Below are 17593 nucleotides of genomic sequence, written 5' to 3'. Positions count from 1 at the left end.
AGTAAGGTAGGCTAAGATAGCCTGACAGTACCAGCTGTTTTTCTTGGTAAGTAATAATAGCTTCTTCAGAAACTTACTGTAGTGACACAGTCTTGTGTGTGTAAGGCTTTGTTTTTCCTCTCTTTTCCCTTAAGGCTTGAAAAAAAAAATGCTATCAGCTGCTTCTAGCATGCACCTTCAGCAGAGTTTTATCAAATTTATTTATCAAAGTAAATGCTCCATCTTAGAACAAGGGAAACATTTATTTTAAAAATATTTAACTGTCTAATACATTACACTTTAACAATATTTATAGTAAAGGATTCTTACAAGAAAGAATAAACAGCTTTATGGTACAATTAGTATAAGAAATATCCACATGGGGACTGTTTTGCAGTGTAAAAACACACCATACATCTGAAATGGTCATTTGCATATAAAAGCTACCACTGATGCCAGTGAGTTGCACAGTGATTTAAAAAAAAAAATCTCAAAACAACAGAATCCAAAATATACAGGTATTGCAGGCTATACACAGCTAACCAAATCAACACAGAACACTGTAGCAGGTTATTCCACTTTGTCTGAAGTTACACATGGTAGGATGAGTTGCGTTCTGATACAGCTTTTATGAAATTCATACATAAAAGCTTCACAGTCCAACAGGTTTCACAGACTGTAGAACTCCACCAGTAAATGCACTTTGATATTTGGATGTTGAAGCCAGCTGCATCATTTACAAGGGCCATGGCAAATCACTGAAATCTACAGGGCCACCGAGACCTGCATCTGCTTCAAGAAGGCTCATTATTACTGCCATTGCTGCTTCATCATTGCTAGGGCTGCTCGATCCTTGATCGTTGTCGATCATATCAATGCCTATGTGAGAGTTCTCCCCTGTAAGTGCAAATACAGGCAGTTAGCAGATGCTTGTTTTGTTCACTTTACTTGCTGTGGGCAAGGACTTGAGGTAGAATATATGAGCAGGCTGAACTACTTTGGGGGTGTTAATCTGTTCGATAACCAGGTTGCTGAAGTTTCAGAGGTAACCTTTATCCTCTTGACACCTGGGTGCCAATGGTAAGTCACTCCTCAAAGTTGCCAGTATGCCTAATGAGGACAACCGTAAGTGCTGTACTTCAAAAAAAAGCCCAGATCGACATCTCTAAGCTTTTCTCTTCCCTTCAGTTATTTAAAAGCTCTTGCAAAAAGCAGATGAGGAGGGCACCTGCTGCACACCAATTCAGCAAGAGAGCAGAGGCTTCCAAATACTATCTTAAAAACACACGTACAGTATTAAGTAAGCCAGCAGAAGAGAGTGCCAGGCTACTCTTTTTAGGCAGAATGGGAGGTTACAGGCTTTAAGCTTCAGCAATAACCTACAGATGCTGAAAGCAAGTTACATCTAAAACCAACCCTCTTGTCGGTTGTCTGTTTAGTTAGTATTGAGGCACGTTAGTGTGTGACTTGACTTCACTTACCGAGAATAGAGGAGTTGTCAGAATATGGGTAACCAGAGTTATCTTGGATTTGCCCAGACAGTAACCCAGCTGAAGAAATGTCTGGAGTGCCACCATTCAAGATCTTGAAAGAAAAGCATAAGTCATAAACATCAGGAAACGTTGCATTAAGTCTTGAATTGTCCCCTATTGGGATTTTTAATGTGGGGAAGATGAGCTTCCACGGGAAAAAGAAGGCAGCACCTGAAAGTTAGCTAATCAGAATAGCTGTAAAGTAGGAGCTACTTCCTCTGCATTATGACTATCAAGCAGACATCAGATGGATATAAGAGCCTTAATTCTGAGTATCACCCTCTCAGGTAGAGACAGACTGCATGAGCTGAGTATGGCTCCTGGATTCTAAGTCTTAACCATTTTTGGTACAGCACAGGAGAGCTGTGTACGCCAGAGCTCACCAGAAACAGAGGAACCTTCTCCAGGATTATTACATAGCAAGGGAATAGCTGAGCTTGAACCACTGAAGTTTTGAACTGCTCAGATACAGGTACCCTGGAAGGTAGGTACTTGTGAGCCCTCTGAGGGCAGCATCAGTACTTCTGTTACAGCAACCCCAGCTAGAAGTATGTGTTGAATTACTGTAAGAAGGAGCAAGAAGATTTCTAGACCTGTAACTTCCAGCTTAAAGTTCTGCTCCAAGACCAAAGAGACAGAAACATACACAAATATTTACTGTCAGCTATAGGTTCCAGTACAAGCAATTCTTATTTCTGGGGAAAAAATGACTGTAAGTCTGAGGCAGTGTTCAAATGCACAGAATCAGGGTTTGGGTAAGTGCCTTGTCTATAACAATCATAAGCAGCAATTTTCTAGATGACTAAGGCACAGCCAGTACCAGTGTTTGGGTGGTTGAATGTTGGTAATGGTATGGGTGTGCTGCTCAAGCATTCACAGAACATGGTACTGATTTAAAAACAAAATCTTAGTGTGCACTAAAGCATCTAATTGTCATACTCTGTGCTAAAGCAGTACAGTGAAACCGAGGGGATCCATTGGAGCAGTTGGTGCTCCAATGAGAGCACTTCCAGTATTCACCAGTATGTGGTGGTCAAGATTTTCTGGAGGATTAGGAGAGAGGAGGTGAGCTGTTTCTCACAGGCCTGTTAAAGTGGAAAATCTGAGGAGTAGGTGGATTTCAAAAGCTCCCAGTGTCTCTTCAGGAACTACTGTAAAGGATTCCAGCCACCAGGGTAGTTGGGCTTGCTGTCTGACTTTTTCAGCCAAGCAGTGAGGAGGAGTGTTGTTTGTCATTTGTTGCTCTCATCATGTTTATGTGTTGCCTGCCACTGCTGCCACAAGACTGTTTGTAATGTTTATTCTTACCTTCTTGCCTCCTGGGGAGGATGTGTCAGGTGGTGGTGTACTGGTAATGTTCAGTGGACTTGAACCACAGCTGGAAGGTGATGATCCTCTTATCCTAAAACAGAGATAAACCAGGGGATGCATTTATTGGCAATTTTGACACCTGAGTGCTAGAGGCTTAGAGTTTCAAATGCTGACTTCAGTATCAAGTGGCATAAAGATGTTAAAACAGTGAATTTTGCCATTTCCTCAGTTTTTCACTGTTAGTGAGCTCAGCAATAGCAAAGGGTTTTTTTGCAACTGGAGAAGAGTTGTGTATAAATTGCCCACCTTGCTCCACTTGCAAAATTTACCTCCTCACTCCTTTATTTGTTCCTGTACAGCCTTCAGAAGGATAAGGTCCTGGGTGTTGAGGAAAGCACACAAACACATCCCTTTTTTTTTTTGTTGTATTTTACTTCAGTTCAGACCAGTTAAGAATTTTAGGTGTCTGCCACAATAACCTAGGGTCTGTAAGTGACCTGCTGCTACAGAACTACACTGTAGTTTTTCTTTTTTAAACTGTCCAAAGCAACATTTTTCTCTTAAATTTTCTATAGCTTGATCAAACATTTTTTTTTATTAATGGATAATGTAAACCAAACAAGTCTCCAGACTAAAGGGAGGAGGAGTAGTTACAGAGAAAAGCAATGAAAATGGAAATCTTATCCTTGGCAGACTTCCCCTGGGAAAGCTGAACAGAAGGCAGCTTTGGAAAATAGTAACAGCTGCTGAAAAAGGACTGGAACTAACCCAGGGTCTTGAAACTAAATGGAAACATAGGTGGTAAGTTATCCTGCTATACTCACAGGTTAATTAAGTTTTTTACACCTATTAAAAGTGATAGTTAAGTTTTCTAAAGTACTGAAAATCATCAGCCCTGGTGCTGCTTTTTTCATTCCTTATTATCTCTATTATAGACAGGAAAGAAGCCTTATGAGATAAGTCTGCTGTTCCCTTAAGCAATGCATAAGTAGTCTCTGGCCTGCACCAGAAACAAAACCATGTGAAATGGACTGCCACTATGCATCTGCTGAAGACCACTTTTATAGGGAGGGAAACAATTCCCAAGAGGGAATTGACGAACAATGAGGATTGTTAGCCAGTAGAAATTGATACCCACTTAAAGCAGCTGCTCACAAGTGAGAGAGATGAGATAGCTGTTCTGAGAACCAGCTACGTATTGCTGTCTTCCCTTACTTGAAGGGTGCTCCAAGACCCCTTGTTTAAACCAGGGACCTACATGTTGAGCGTTAGACAGACTGACCCTGGGGAGTAAGAGCCAGCTTAATCATTGTCTCCTTGCTTGAAGAGTTGTAGGAGAACTGCAGAAGCCTCAGCTTAGATATCTAAAATTATGGATCCCATGAAAACAAATATTGGCATGTAGTCAGTACTTTGGCATTTGGAGGTTGTGTCACTTCCACACTTAAGTCACTGAAAAAAGAATAGTCTGCAAAGGAAATTGTTTCAAGTTAGCTGTTCTTTTAAATTGCTGTTTCTGGCAAACAAAGAATCATCACCATTATAATAAAAGTTCCTCTGCTAGTCTTTTACAGTAGGAAGCTGGAAGGCTGTAACTTCTTCACTCTTTCACTCAGGGCTTTGACTGCTTCAGGTATTCAAAACAGCTGTTGCTGTCTACTTAGAAAATGCAATTGTATCATTCTGTATTCAGCTTGAAGAAAGACTCCCTTAAATTCTTCCAAAAGAATAATACTGTATTTCCTCTAACTTCATATAACCTTCTCTCACCTGTGAATCTCCATGATTTCTTCAGCAATCATCCTCCCTATTTTACCTGCTCCAGCTCTTGTTCCACCTGGAATTCCAGGCACAGTAGGATGGGTCCTTTTTGGGCCTCCTGAAATGAGTAGATATCTTAATGTCACGTGGAAGTTCACAACCCATTTCCAAAAAGCATTTATATTTAAGCATGCTTTGACAAGCTGCAAGACCTTCTGAACCGTGTTCATTCACTAACTGGTGAGTACCCTCAAATGTATGGAAAGATCTGACTTGCACTGAACCACGCTATGTCTCTTAGACATCTCTGCACCAGCAGGTACACAAGCTACCCTACCCTTATCAGAACGTGCCTGTTTCAAGCATCTGATAGTACCTCATGTCCAGAGTTGGTGCAGAATAGTATGCAAATTTGTGCAGGCAAGATTAGCTGCTAACAAGGCATGATAGCAAATAATTTCCTCACAGTACAGTGGTTACCTTCTCCAGCCTGAAGCACACTGTCCATGCTGTGTGGAGAAGCTGCAAGCTGTGGAAAGGCTGCGTCTCCACTATCAAGTACGTTGGTGCTGTGGATTTCAAGAATGAAAAGAATCAGTGCAAAACAAAAGTTCTGCCAGTGTGTCAGAACAGAATGCTCCAGGGTTTAAATAGTTTGTGAGTCACCATCACCTTTGTGAAAGCACTGTGACTGACAGCAAGGCTAGATAAACAACAGAAAGAAACCACCATGTTACAACTCAGTGTACAGTACAGAACCCAAAAAGCTTCTCTCATAAGAAAATTCCTGTACAGCAGTTACTCTGCTGTGAAGTCACTGCACCCCTACAGAACCCTCAAGGAAAGCCCTATGAAAGCAAAAAAATGCATCTCCCATAGGTGCCTACAAAGAGTAGGTTTTCTCAAAGAAAGTATTTACATTGCTGCAGGCTTTAATAAGCATATATTAAAGCACTGCAATTACTAAGCTAATTCCTCTCTCCCCAAGTATGCAGTCCTGGAACGCCTATTGTCATATAGAAGATGTGCACCTATGTAGGTCAAACCCCATCTGAAACCAGGGCAAAGCAGGCACCAGTGAGATGCATCTGCTAATCATAGAATCAACCAGGTTGGAAGAGACCTCCAAGATCATCCAGTCCAACCTATCCCCCAGCCCCATCCAGTCAACTAGACCATGGCACCAAGTGCCTTATCCAGTCTTCTCTTGAAGGCCTCAAGGGACGGTGCCTCCACCACCTCCCCAGGCAGCCCATTCCAATGCCAATCACTGTCTCTGTCAAGAACTTCCTCCTAACATCCAGCCTATACCTACCCCAGCACAACCTGAGACTGTGTCCCCTTGCTCTGTTGCTGGTTGCCTGGCAGAAGAGGCCACCTCCCACCTGGCTACAGCCTCCCTTCAGGTAGTTGTAGACAGCAATGAGGTCTCCCCTGAGCCTCCTCTTCTCCAAGCTAAACAACCCCAGCTCCTTCAGCCTCTCCTCATAGGGTTTGTGTTCCAGGCCCCTCACCAGCTTTGTTGCCCTTCTCTGGACACTTTCCAGCACCTCAACATCTCTCTTGAATTAAGGAGCCCAGAACTGGACACAGTACTCAAGGTGTACCCTGACCAGTGCTGAGTACAGGGGCAGAATAACCTCCCTTGTCCTACTGGCCACACTGTTCCTGATGCAGGCCAGGATGCCATTGGCTCTCTGGGCCACCCGGGCACACTGCTGGCTCATCTTCAGCCTACTATCTATCAGTAGCCCCAGGTCCCTTTCCTCCTGGCTGCTCTCCAGCCACTCAGTCCCCAGCCTGTAGTGCTGCTTGGGGTTGTTGTGGCCAAAGTGCAGAATCCTGCACTTGGCCTTGTTAAATCTCATCCCATTGGCCTAAGAGGGAAATTCCCCCTAAGAGGGAAATACTTACGAAACGACGGTATTTGTTGAGACAATGTATTCTACTTCTTTGGTCCAAGGGTTCATGAAACTGAACCAGCGACTCCGCAACGTAATAAAAGAGCCATCTTTTATTTTAAACTTGTAGCAGTTAGTTGTAATTTTTTCTCTTGTCTGCAAAACTGGAGAAGGGCAGAAAGTTAGTCAACTTTGTGTCAAATGCATACCAAAGCTGCGTAAGCAGAGCCCTTATCAGAGAAAATAGTTCATTCCTCCCTGCACCCCTGGAGAAGAATGCTGTTTCTGCAGTCATCTTCATCACCCAACCTGAACCTCAAAACCCCACAGAAGTCTAAGACAATCATATTGCACATGCAGTAAAATGTTCTCAACTAAAGCACTGCAAACAGGGAGCTAGCCAAATCGTTTCAAGATTCTTTGGTTTTCTTAATACCCAATCTCCCCCAGTATTTGTACAAAAGCTCTGTGCTGAATTATTAATAATTGTACCTTGTCTATGGCATTCTGCGAGATGTCCTATATCATCTTGATGAAAATATTCATAACATGAAGTACCTAGAAGCTCCTGGGGTAAGTATGCCAGAATAGCTGTTGCCCTTGGAGAACAGAGGGAGAGGGGAACGAAAGACAAGAGAAAAATCATTCTTTTCAGGTTGAAGTATTAGTGTCAGATTACTAAAACTCAAGTAATGTAGAAAGGTTATTTTCAGGTTAGAAGGCCAAAACATTCATGAGGAATACTTTTTTTAATCCTTAGGTAATTACACATGTAAAAACTACTAACAGTCCTCAGGTATTACGTTTGACCTATCACCACTGTAAGACTAAATACCTCTGGAGGCATGTTGTGATTTCAGAGTCTAAACCTGACAGAGCTGCCTTGGAGCAGCCACAACATAATACAAACCTTTCTGCATAAAATGCCATTGAAAAATAGACATCAAAGGTTTGGGGAGCTGCTCTGTTCCTTCTGTGCCCACAGCACTGTTGCTGCAAAGGTCAAAGTATAGCCTAACAAGTGTTCCAGGAGCATGTTCTCCCCTCAAGTCATGTGTTAAGAGTGGGATAGAAAATGGCCCATCAAGCAGTGCACCCATAAAAGAGAAGGGTCAACAAACAGAAGTTTCCTGACTAAGCACTAAGAGACTGTAAGAGGGAAGAGTTGGTATGTGTTTGATCAGAAGTTACAACAGGCCAATAGTCCCTAGGTTACTAAATTATAAGACCTGGGGGAAACAGGGCTTGCAAGTGTGTGCGTGAGCAGTAGGGGAAGATGGTATGTAACAGAATCCAAAATAAAGGAGGAGCTCTGTTCTCCTTCCTTTGGCCTTCTGGGATGTCTTGGCCATGTGTCACAGAATGCTGAACGCATCTATACCAAGAGCCTAGGGAGCTGGCACCAGCCTTACCACCACGACAGTGTGGTTCCCAGTGCAGATGCTTACCTTAAGAGTTTCGCTGCTCAGTTAAGATAGGATGAGTAAAATTTCCTCTTTGATCAATAGAGTTACTCAGCATTCTTTGTCATATACTTTTCTCTCTATGATTCTAGTATTTGAGCTATGGTAAAGTGTTGAAACTGTACCCAGAAGGGGGTACCCATGTATGCATGCATTCCCTGGTCTCCAAAGAACCCACTGGAATAGAAACCTACTATGTTCTCTGGTTTAAATGAAATAGGAGCATGAAGCAAACAAATCAAGGTTTTGTTCAATCAGAACCAGCCACAATACCAACTCACTTTCTTCCTCATCAGTAACCTTTAGAATGAAATGGACCTGCAGTCCGCAACAAGGTAAAGACACTGATCCTTGATCTGATAGTGTCCAAGGAGCCAATGGCAAGGATAGAGGGCATTACAAGACTAGTCAAAAAAGACTTTGTGCATCAGTTTGTAAACCCAAGCTTTAAACTAAGTTCAACAGTAAAAGGCAAAGCAACACTGCAGGTAATTGGCCATGAGGTATATAACCTAGAAGATGAAAGGTCATTCTTGGCAAGGAAGAAGCTACAGTGGGCCAGTATGAGGAATACTTCAAATGTTCAAACAAGATGACAAGAATAACTTCTTGAGTTAATGATTTAGAAGCTGTAACATTAGGGTAACTGATCTAACCCAGAATACCAACATGAAAAAATAACAGATGTGTGGTTAAGGAGAGGGGCAGAAGAAAACTGCTATTAGCTTGTACATTAAAGACACGTACACCTGCCTCTAGTCCCCAGAAGACAGCATAAGACAAGACTTTTGAGGGTATTTGGAGAGGGACAACACATCACTGCTCCCAAGGTTGCACAGCCACTACCTGGGAAAATCATTCTAAGCTTTCTTAGTGAAGGAACAAACAGTTGAGAAAGCAACAAAGCAGGACAAGCCATCTAGGAAGACCCTGAAAGGTGCACCATTTAATTTAGAAGACAGAACACAATAAGAATCAAACTGCAGGTGCCTTTGTGAAACTGCTGAAGAATGTCAGAATAGAAAGTAACATGGCTGAATGATTCAAATTCCAGATCCTCTCCAGAACAGAGAGCAAACAAATCACTGCGCTACAGTGAACTTTGGACAATACTTGGAAGTAAATTTACTGAAGGAAAAATGATAGTTCCTTGAAGAAATCAGAGTAAGAGTCACAATCCCAAACCATTCGAACATGAATTAAATAGGAAGGGTAATAAGGAAGTTAGGTAGATCATCACTCCTGCAATTTCAAAAAGGGTCAAATCTGATAAAGTGTAGAAATTAGTACATCTTAGTAACAATGAAGAACCAGAGGGAAAGCACCAAAGCACAAACCCCATAGTATTTAAGGCTGGGTACTTTTGTATTTCCCTCAGACACAGTGAAAACATTCAGTGCTAATCGGGTGGCTTACACCTGAAGTCCTCACTGACAGGGAGCTCTAAGACTTGGAGAGGGACACACTACAAAGATTCATACAAGACAAATTGACTTCTGTCTGGTGAACCTTATCCCTTAAGCTGTTAACAGTTCCATGGCTGCTTTGATGAATTATCTCTGAGAGCCTGTGAAGAACCACAAAGCAGCAAAATGTAGAGTCTCTCTTCAAAAAGGAAAAACTAGAAACTAAGTCAACCTTATTCTGGTATATTTCCAAGTCCTTTAGTAACTAAACCTTTTAACAGCACTGCAGTGGTGGGAAAACTGGGAATGGTATGTTACCCTATATGGGTAAACACCAAGATGGACATCAGAAGCAACTTCTCAAACCTTCTTTCACTGCAGGATAAATCAGGCTTTCTGGAAAGGAGATGCACCAAATCGTGGCAGATAGCAAGCAACATCTAGCAAGCCACGTTTTTGGAGGGGTTTAGCTCCTTTTGTGGTTTGGGTTTTGGTTTGGTTTTAATTTCATCAGTAATACTGAATACACAGTAATACATTTGAGCTCCACTCAAAACCCGAAATAACTCACAGTTAGGAATCAGTGAAAAGCTGAAAAGTAATTTCTTTGTTCAGTGGTATCTACAGTGCTTTAGATAAAGCTGCCAGTAAAGCAGTGTTGGACAGTGATTTCTTGTGGAAGGTATTAGATGTATTCTTACCTCTGATCTACAAAAACAAATTTCCCATCTATTGCATGTCGAGAAACATATTCTGTAGGTTTCACCCTGATCTCACCGTTGACTGGCTGTGGTACTACGTGAGGATGCAGCCGCCCGATTGCAACAAGACAGCTCAAATTACAACCCTCGTTATCTGGCTCATTATCTTCATCTAGTCCCATTTTTGTTGGTGGCCAGCTTTTTAAATATCCTGTACTATGAATAGTGCAAAAGCTTTTGCGGTCTGCTGTGAAAAGAGAAGAAAGCAAAAACCAAAACAGCAGTTAGGTCACGGATATCGCTGTGGAGAACTTCATCTCAGTTCTGCTGACAACACCTCTCCTATTCAGGAAATTTGGGGTACTGTTCACTAAAGGATTTTTCAGCACTCCTGCTTCAAAGCAGCTAGTCTGAGATAATTCAAGAAACAGTTTTCTCTGCAAAACCACTGTTTGTAGTGAAATACCTCAGACTCTGGTCACTTGAGAAAGTTTAAGATGAAAATTAATCTAAAGGCTTGTTTGAAGAAATTAGTATATTAACTAAGACATCAGCTTTTTCAACTTAATGTGAGGCTGTGAGGTGAAAAAGATATTAACTAACTTTGATGATGTTATGACCAATGTTTTGGTGTAGAAATGCTGTATTTCCCGTACTCAGGATGTACCAAAACCACAGATGAACTCCAAATAAACTCATTTTTTAAAGCTGGACATCCATCCAAGTATCACTTGTTAAATGTGAAGGAGAAATACAAAGGGTAACAGCTCCCCTTTTTTGAGACATTGGCTAGAAGATCATGACTGAACGTGGTATGATCACTGTCTGAAGAAGTTGCAATAACCACAAACTGCCTGCAAAAATCCCAAGAAAGCAGAGAGAAGAATTTGGCTTTTATATGCTACTACAGTCTGTAATACTGGGGATGGGAAGGGATATGAAGAAGTGACAGACCTAGACACAGTTCAGTAAGTGTAAAAACTTTAACCACTGCAAATGTGCAATTCTATTAAAAAAGAACAGCTGACAGCCATTGTCATCAGTAATCAAAATGCATAATTGTTACCTTTCTTCTTTGAACAGGTTGAAGGAAAATCCTTGTCTTCTACTTTCACCGAAGGTCTATTGCACTTCATCCTACAAAAGAAGGACCGCCTTGCTCCAGAACACAGTCGAGATGGCCCAGGTGTTATATCAGTTTTAACTGGGAGTCCAGCTGCAGCAAACAGAAGTGAGGAAGCCACCTTTGTCAGCTAAATTTTACCATACAAATGCTTACATCTACGATCCAGCTCTACTGTGTTTCAACTTCGCTAGTACTTCTGTATCCTTCTTCAGAAGAAGTCCTGTTTTGGAGGCTTTCGTGTAAGTGAGTATGCACAGGACTCAACTGATCATATTAATACTGAAATTCCTGATTACATTTCCCACTGTGAAAGCCTTGACACCATCTTGAGAACAGAGGACTTTAAATGCAAAGATTAGCAAATGAGTGTGTAAGTCCACACAAGTTTGGTAAAAAACATGATTTCTCTGAACACTAATCAACTGATCAAAAATAAGAGAGATTATTTACCTACAAGCAGAGCCTTACTTCATGCATCGTTACTCAAAAGGCTCATGACCCTTCAGACTGGAAGGAGAAAAAATAGTAGCAGGAACTACACAGGGACTGCAAATCCCCGAGGCTTCCAATTACCTCTAGGAAATTTCTCTAGCCTCACTGAAATAAGTGCCCTAATGACAATCCTGACTTCTTGCAGGTGATTCATAGATTCATGTGTGTGGAAAGTGACCAGAAAACCAAAGCACACATCGACTCTGGAAGCCAACAGCAGAGTGCTGCTACAAACAGAGTTCTGGTAAGATGCCTGACATGCATCAGAAACAGATGTATCAGCAACACCAGTGACGGAGCTGGAGCTTCTGGGGACAGTACCCCAAGATTTAAATCACATTAACTTTTCCACAGCTAGCTACCCACTTCAACCATTTCTGCATGGGGATATGTATAAACGAACAGATATAAACAGGTAGAAAAGCTTCTAGGACTCTGCAGGCTTTTAACACAAGGGGGAAAACAACAATGCCATTGTTTAGTGTAAAGCGTGCCTCCCTTAAAATCAGAATTGAGTGAGGTCACCTCAAGGAAGTCAGACTGTCCTGCACCACAGGCATTCTGAAGTGCTGTTCAGTGGTGAGAGAATAAGCTGTGCCTGAGTCACTTATGCCAACATAAAAACACATGCATACCATTCCTCTTTAAGAATATGAGCTCTTGAAATTCTACTGATCAGTCTACCATAGCAGATGGGAAGATGCAATTCATAGTATTTATTTTTGCCCTAATTTTGTCAGAGGCACACAAAAACAATAAAAAAGGGAGCTAGCACTGGATATACATAGTTAAGAACCAGCCAAAACCAGGAGCCAAAAAAGCTTCAGTTGATCTAGCTTGAGCCTCTAGGCTTGCTGCCCTAGAATGATCTCTCTCAGCTTCAGTTTCTGAAGTTGAGCTGGTGGCTCCTTTGAGATGAGATCCTAGAGATTTCTGCTCCTGACAAGGATGAGACTTAGTGACCTGGAAATTCACAGTTATATCACCTTCTATTTAAGCAATGCAGGCTCCTGTTATGAGAGTGAATTAAACACTCACTCACTTCAAAAGCAGTAGAGATACAGAATTACTTTAAAACACCAGAGTAGAATAGAACTAAGAGATGTAATAGGAAATGATTCCAAGGACCAGGTTAAAAACCTTGTAAGAGAAAGGTTAGGTCATTGATGGAAATGGCAATAAATAATAAATGAATAAATAAAAGGATTCTCTATCTTGACTGACAGACAGCTAAGGATGACAAAAATAATACTGAGTTTATTCTGAGCATTGCTAATGACATAATAGAGCAAATGCTTCCTATGGTTCAATGGGGAAAAAATTAAACCTCAATGGCTGGAAAAAGAGAGGATGCTTCCCAAGTGAAATGAGTTAAATTACTGCACCTGTACTGAGTGCATGCCCAACCTATCAGCTTTTACATTCAGGCACTGGCTTAATACCTTTTATTTTTAAGTTTGGGAGTGGGTGGAGGGAGGGTGGGTTTCGGTTTTTTTTTGTTTGTTTCTCTCTAAAAAGCTAAAGCTTCCTTGGCACAGCACACAATCAAGCCACACCCTTCACAGGCACTTCTGACATTCGGCAAATACTCATCAGCAGTGAATCAGCTACATGACTGTTGTTGAAAAGGTGGTGACACTTACTTTTTGCATCTATAAGCCTCTCCCGTGGTGCTGTGTCAGAAGAAGAGAGCTGCTCCTTCACTTTTGCAATGTCTTTAGGATGAAGATAATCAAATAAACTTTGACCAATCAAATCATTCTGTAGAGATTGAATATTCAGTTGAAAATAAAAATAACTGTTCAGTATATTTTCCCAGTTACAGCATCCATTTTACACAAATCTTTTACCTATAGGTCTAGCCAAGGAACATCAGACTTCTGAGGATCCAGGAAGGTATGTCTGCTCTGAATATTTAAGTTCTGGCTATATTCTGTAGTACTTTATTTCATTATTTTTAGTAAGAGTTTTGCAGAACTAGCATGCTCAGTCTACCACCTACAAATATTCTGCTTTCTTTTCAGTCTCATGTCATATGCTGCATTTGAAGAACAAGAATTTTAACTGCAAATGTTCCCCTTCAACATTTTCATGGTGAGTAGCTTTTTAGCACATATGTAACTAAAGGCTGGCTAAGGAAAACTTCTGAAGCTAATACAGGTTTTACATTTGGTAAGAAGGGCAGATGACACACAGAGTGAAGAACATGGTGTAAGTTAAGCCTCACATTAAGCATATATTAAAAACCTGGCTTTGCCATAATTGCTTCCCCATTCCCATAAGCAGGTATGCTAGCAAAACCAGAAGAGACAGGGAAAAAAAACAAGTTGAAAAATTCACATGAAGCTACTGGAAGAACCTCAGGCTGATTTTTCAGTATTTCCTTACATTACCAATTAGCTAAGAAGCCTGAGGGTAAATCCCTGACCAGAATGCATCAATTGGTGAAGTAAATTTAGTTCTTTTTTAGCTCCTTAGTTTGAATGGAAAAATCAGAAACAATCTTCTCTGATGACATGATAGAGAAAGGCCCTTTCTTTGCAACAAACCACAGCTTTCAAGACAGGCTATTCCTATAAATACCCTTCCACATACAATCATAAAAAAAAGCTTCATGTCTTTAAAGCCTAATATTACTTAAAATGGAAAAGAATACCTGACTGTAATTGAGGATCTTGAAGACAGATTCTGAAACAAACAGTATCTTCCCTCTGTCACAGCCTACAACAAAAAGAAATCCATCTGCTGCCTAATTAGGGGGAGAAGGAAAAAAAAAGTAAATTACTAAGTTACAGAGCATCATTGCATCATTATAACCTTTAAAAAACACTTTGTATACAGTACAATTCCTACACTAGGAGAGCTGTCTTAACATTCAGAGAGCCAAGTCAACAGGCAAGGTACAAAATCACAATAAAGGATTTTTTTTTTTACATCTGCAAACATTTTTGGCATCATTCTGGGCATCATGCCTAGAATCTAAAATCATTTTTATGGGAAGAAAGAATCTATGTCTTGTCCTATAGTATTATGTTCAATAATGCCTCCAAATTAAAATATCATTTTAACTATATTTATTCCATAGTTCTCCTTTTAGAATCCAAACATGACCTGGATATTTATTTGTGTGCCTGTATGAAAGTAATCCCCATTTCAATAATACTCCTTTTCAGTCACATTCAAACATGCAGGATTAGGCTCTAATTTTACAGCTTTAGAGTCACAATGCTGCAGAAATTACATTCTGCATATGCTGTATGTGGACACTGCAGGGCTTCACAAATTATGCAAGCTGGTGGGAGAGCTTAACTATTGACATATTACACATACTCTTCATGCTATAAAAGAAGTATACAGCGAGCAGCCAAACATCCTAAACCATCTTATTGCAGTGACTCCTGGTAAAAGGAGTACATTATGTCATTATGCACTGAAAATCACATCAAGGTAGCCCAAGGCAGAAAGTCTGCAAGGAAACAGTTGATGCAATTTTGGTTCATCCCATGAAGATTGTGATGGTTACCATCAAACTAACAGTTTCCTCAGGTAGCCCTCTTGAATCTTTCTGCTTAAGAGACACTTGTCATCATTAAAACCCATTGACTTTATGCAGTAGTCTTGCAGATTTCTTCATTGTCTTCCTTAATCAGAACATTCTTAAGCCAAGATACCAAGCAGAACTGGTGTTTAGCTTGGGGAGAGTTATATTCACAGCCAGTGATATTTAATTGAAAGTTGAAACATACCCTGAGAATAAGATGTTTCAATTCATCATCTGATAGAAAAGCAGGCTTATAGTTTGCTTCTGTATATGGGTTTGTAGCACCTGAACAAAACAAACAAACAATCCCCATATCACAAACTTAGGAATACACACTCAAATAAGCAATTTTCCTCTGGCTCTTTCCTATGCTGTTATTGATGGCAGATGCTCTTTTTTTGGTTGTGTTTTATTGTCAACATGACCTCTGTTGGTATGAACTTTAAAAAAGGGTGAAGAAGTTTTTCCTAGAACACAAATGGTAATCCAAATTAATTGACTTCCAAGATACACAACTGTTCTTTGACATATTTTTTAACCTTGATTTCCTTGATTTATGGTACATTCTCAGAATTAGAAATGAAAAATAAGAAATTAAAGAGACTAAAGCACAATAACCTTCAAACTACTCTCTTTCTATTTTAGTAAAACAGGACAAGATCATGTAAACAGATTGTCATTTAGGAACTTACAAATCAGTTCTCTCATTCCATGCCAAAGACAAAAAACAGCATCACAATGCCAAAAGCCCAAAATTAGCTACAAATGAGGCAGCTATCTATTAAAGGCTAATTCTTCTCATTCTATTCCTTTCATTAAGACAGAAGAGAGCCAATTCAGTAACCACTGAAGTGCTATGATGTACTAAACTAATCAAATGACAGTGGCAGAAAAAGTTAAACTTTTCAAAATTGCTATAATAAATATGACTGGAAGACACCAGGTCTAGAAACCAGAGCTGTGACTCTCTTTTCAAATTAGCTGCATCACTGTCTTTTCTGAGGGGCATATTTCTTTAAGGCTTCAGCCTTTAGCATCATCACTGGCTGTACCCAATCACCGATTCAGTTTTACATGAAGCTTTAGAACAGAAATTAGCTAACAGTCTCAATCCTTCCAAATGTGCAGGTTTCCTTTCAAGTGCTGATTCCCCTTCAGAAACTGATTGAAAAGACTAAAAATGACTCTTCAAAAGTACTGTCTCTCTTCTTTCAAGCAGAGCTAAAAGTATAAACAAAAAAACCCTCAAAACTCCTGTAGGAATATTACACATGGAAATCTAACCTCTGTATCCAGCAAGTTTTGCACACTGACTGCATTAAGAGCACTGCCAAGCACTTCACTCCCCTAACCTGCCTCAGTTGCCTTGCTTCTGTTAAATCTAGTGATGGGGTCAGATGATGAAATATTATTCTTTCTTCATCCAGAAATTTCCCAGTTGGGTCACAATATTTAACCATGAACCAGTAAGAGAGAAACAAACACGTAGCATCAAAGCCCTTAAATGTGTTAACTCACTCCTTCATGGCAAAAGAGCAAGAGAAAAACAATGTCTGTTGGAAATTCCATTTGCTATCCTTCTCTATCCCAGCCATGCCACTTCCCTCCAGTCCCAGGCAGCTTACCACGTAGTGTTTTCATATGCTGGACAGCCATTCTCAGCACAGTGAGTTTATCTAGCTTTCGGGACATGGCGTTGCAGGTCGGGACCAAAGATGCCAGTTCATCTATGAAGCTGTTCATTTTATCTCTGCGCCTTTTCTCAATCTGACTGTGAGCCTCCCTACACCAGGCAGGTGGCGTGGAAAAACAGAAAAGTAGGAGAGAGCAAGTCATTGTTTAGAATCCCCCAATCCAGTGGAAAAACCCACCAAAATAACCTCTTCTCAAAACTGAGCTGCCCTCTTATCCTCAGGAAAATGACAGCCACGTACTGAATTCTTCAGACGTTTCACGGTGACTGTTTGGGTAACAGTTCTAAGTAACAGGCAAGGCTGCAGCACTCTGATTTACCAGGAAACACATCAAATGTTGGCCATACAGCTCGCTGAAGTCTCAGTTTTGAAACAACCCACTGAACAGTACAAAATCATCCAGAGACTTCTACTGCTGTACACCATTTTTGTTCTTCCCATGTACACTGAAACATCACTGGAATCAGACAGGTCACAGAAAAGTAAATTCCAGTGTATAAGAATTTTGAACAAAGCATTCAATTAAAATCTTGTATTAAGTACAGTACATGAATGTACTTAAAACTACCTTCTGCAGTGGCAATGTCAGGCTTTTACTCATTCTTGAACTATTTCAGGTACCTCTGAAATAGACTCTTCTTAACCAGAAAATATGATGATAAATACTAGATCATTAATTTTTATTT

At 40.5% G+C, this 17593-nt stretch overlaps 1 protein-coding gene across 2 annotated transcripts in view; it reads right to left on the bottom strand.

Annotated features, from left to right (window-relative positions):
* Positions 1 to 223: 223 nt before the first annotated feature.
* Positions 224 to 17593, bottom strand: part of BMAL1 (basic helix-loop-helix ARNT like 1) — a 50757-nt gene continuing 33387 nt past the window's right edge. For both annotated transcript variants that reach the window (XM_064163778.1, XM_064163777.1), the window contains 13 exons: positions 16839 to 16996; positions 15419 to 15498; positions 14329 to 14421; positions 13316 to 13433; positions 11121 to 11270; positions 10055 to 10301; positions 6977 to 7083; positions 6498 to 6648; positions 5064 to 5152; positions 4593 to 4701; positions 2820 to 2913; positions 1461 to 1563; positions 224 to 876 (listed from right to left, as the gene is read on the bottom strand). In XM_064163778.1, coding sequence (XP_064019848.1) covers positions 716 to 876; positions 1461 to 1563; positions 2820 to 2913; positions 4593 to 4701; positions 5064 to 5152; positions 6498 to 6648; positions 6977 to 7083; positions 10055 to 10301; positions 11121 to 11270; positions 13316 to 13433; positions 14329 to 14421; positions 15419 to 15498; positions 16839 to 16996 — 1660 coding nt within the window. In that variant the 3' untranslated portion in view covers positions 224 to 715. The remainder of the gene's footprint in view (positions 877 to 1460; positions 1564 to 2819; positions 2914 to 4592; positions 4702 to 5063; positions 5153 to 6497; positions 6649 to 6976; positions 7084 to 10054; positions 10302 to 11120; positions 11271 to 13315; positions 13434 to 14328; positions 14422 to 15418; positions 15499 to 16838; positions 16997 to 17593) is intronic.

This window comes from Pogoniulus pusillus, chromosome 24, assembly GCF_015220805.1.
Source record: "Pogoniulus pusillus isolate bPogPus1 chromosome 24, bPogPus1.pri, whole genome shotgun sequence".
In the NCBI taxonomy this organism is placed as follows: Eukaryota; Metazoa; Chordata; class Aves; order Piciformes; family Lybiidae; genus Pogoniulus; species Pogoniulus pusillus.
The sequence above is the reverse complement of the archived record's forward strand: the minus strand, read 5'-3'. Positions and strand labels throughout refer to the sequence as shown.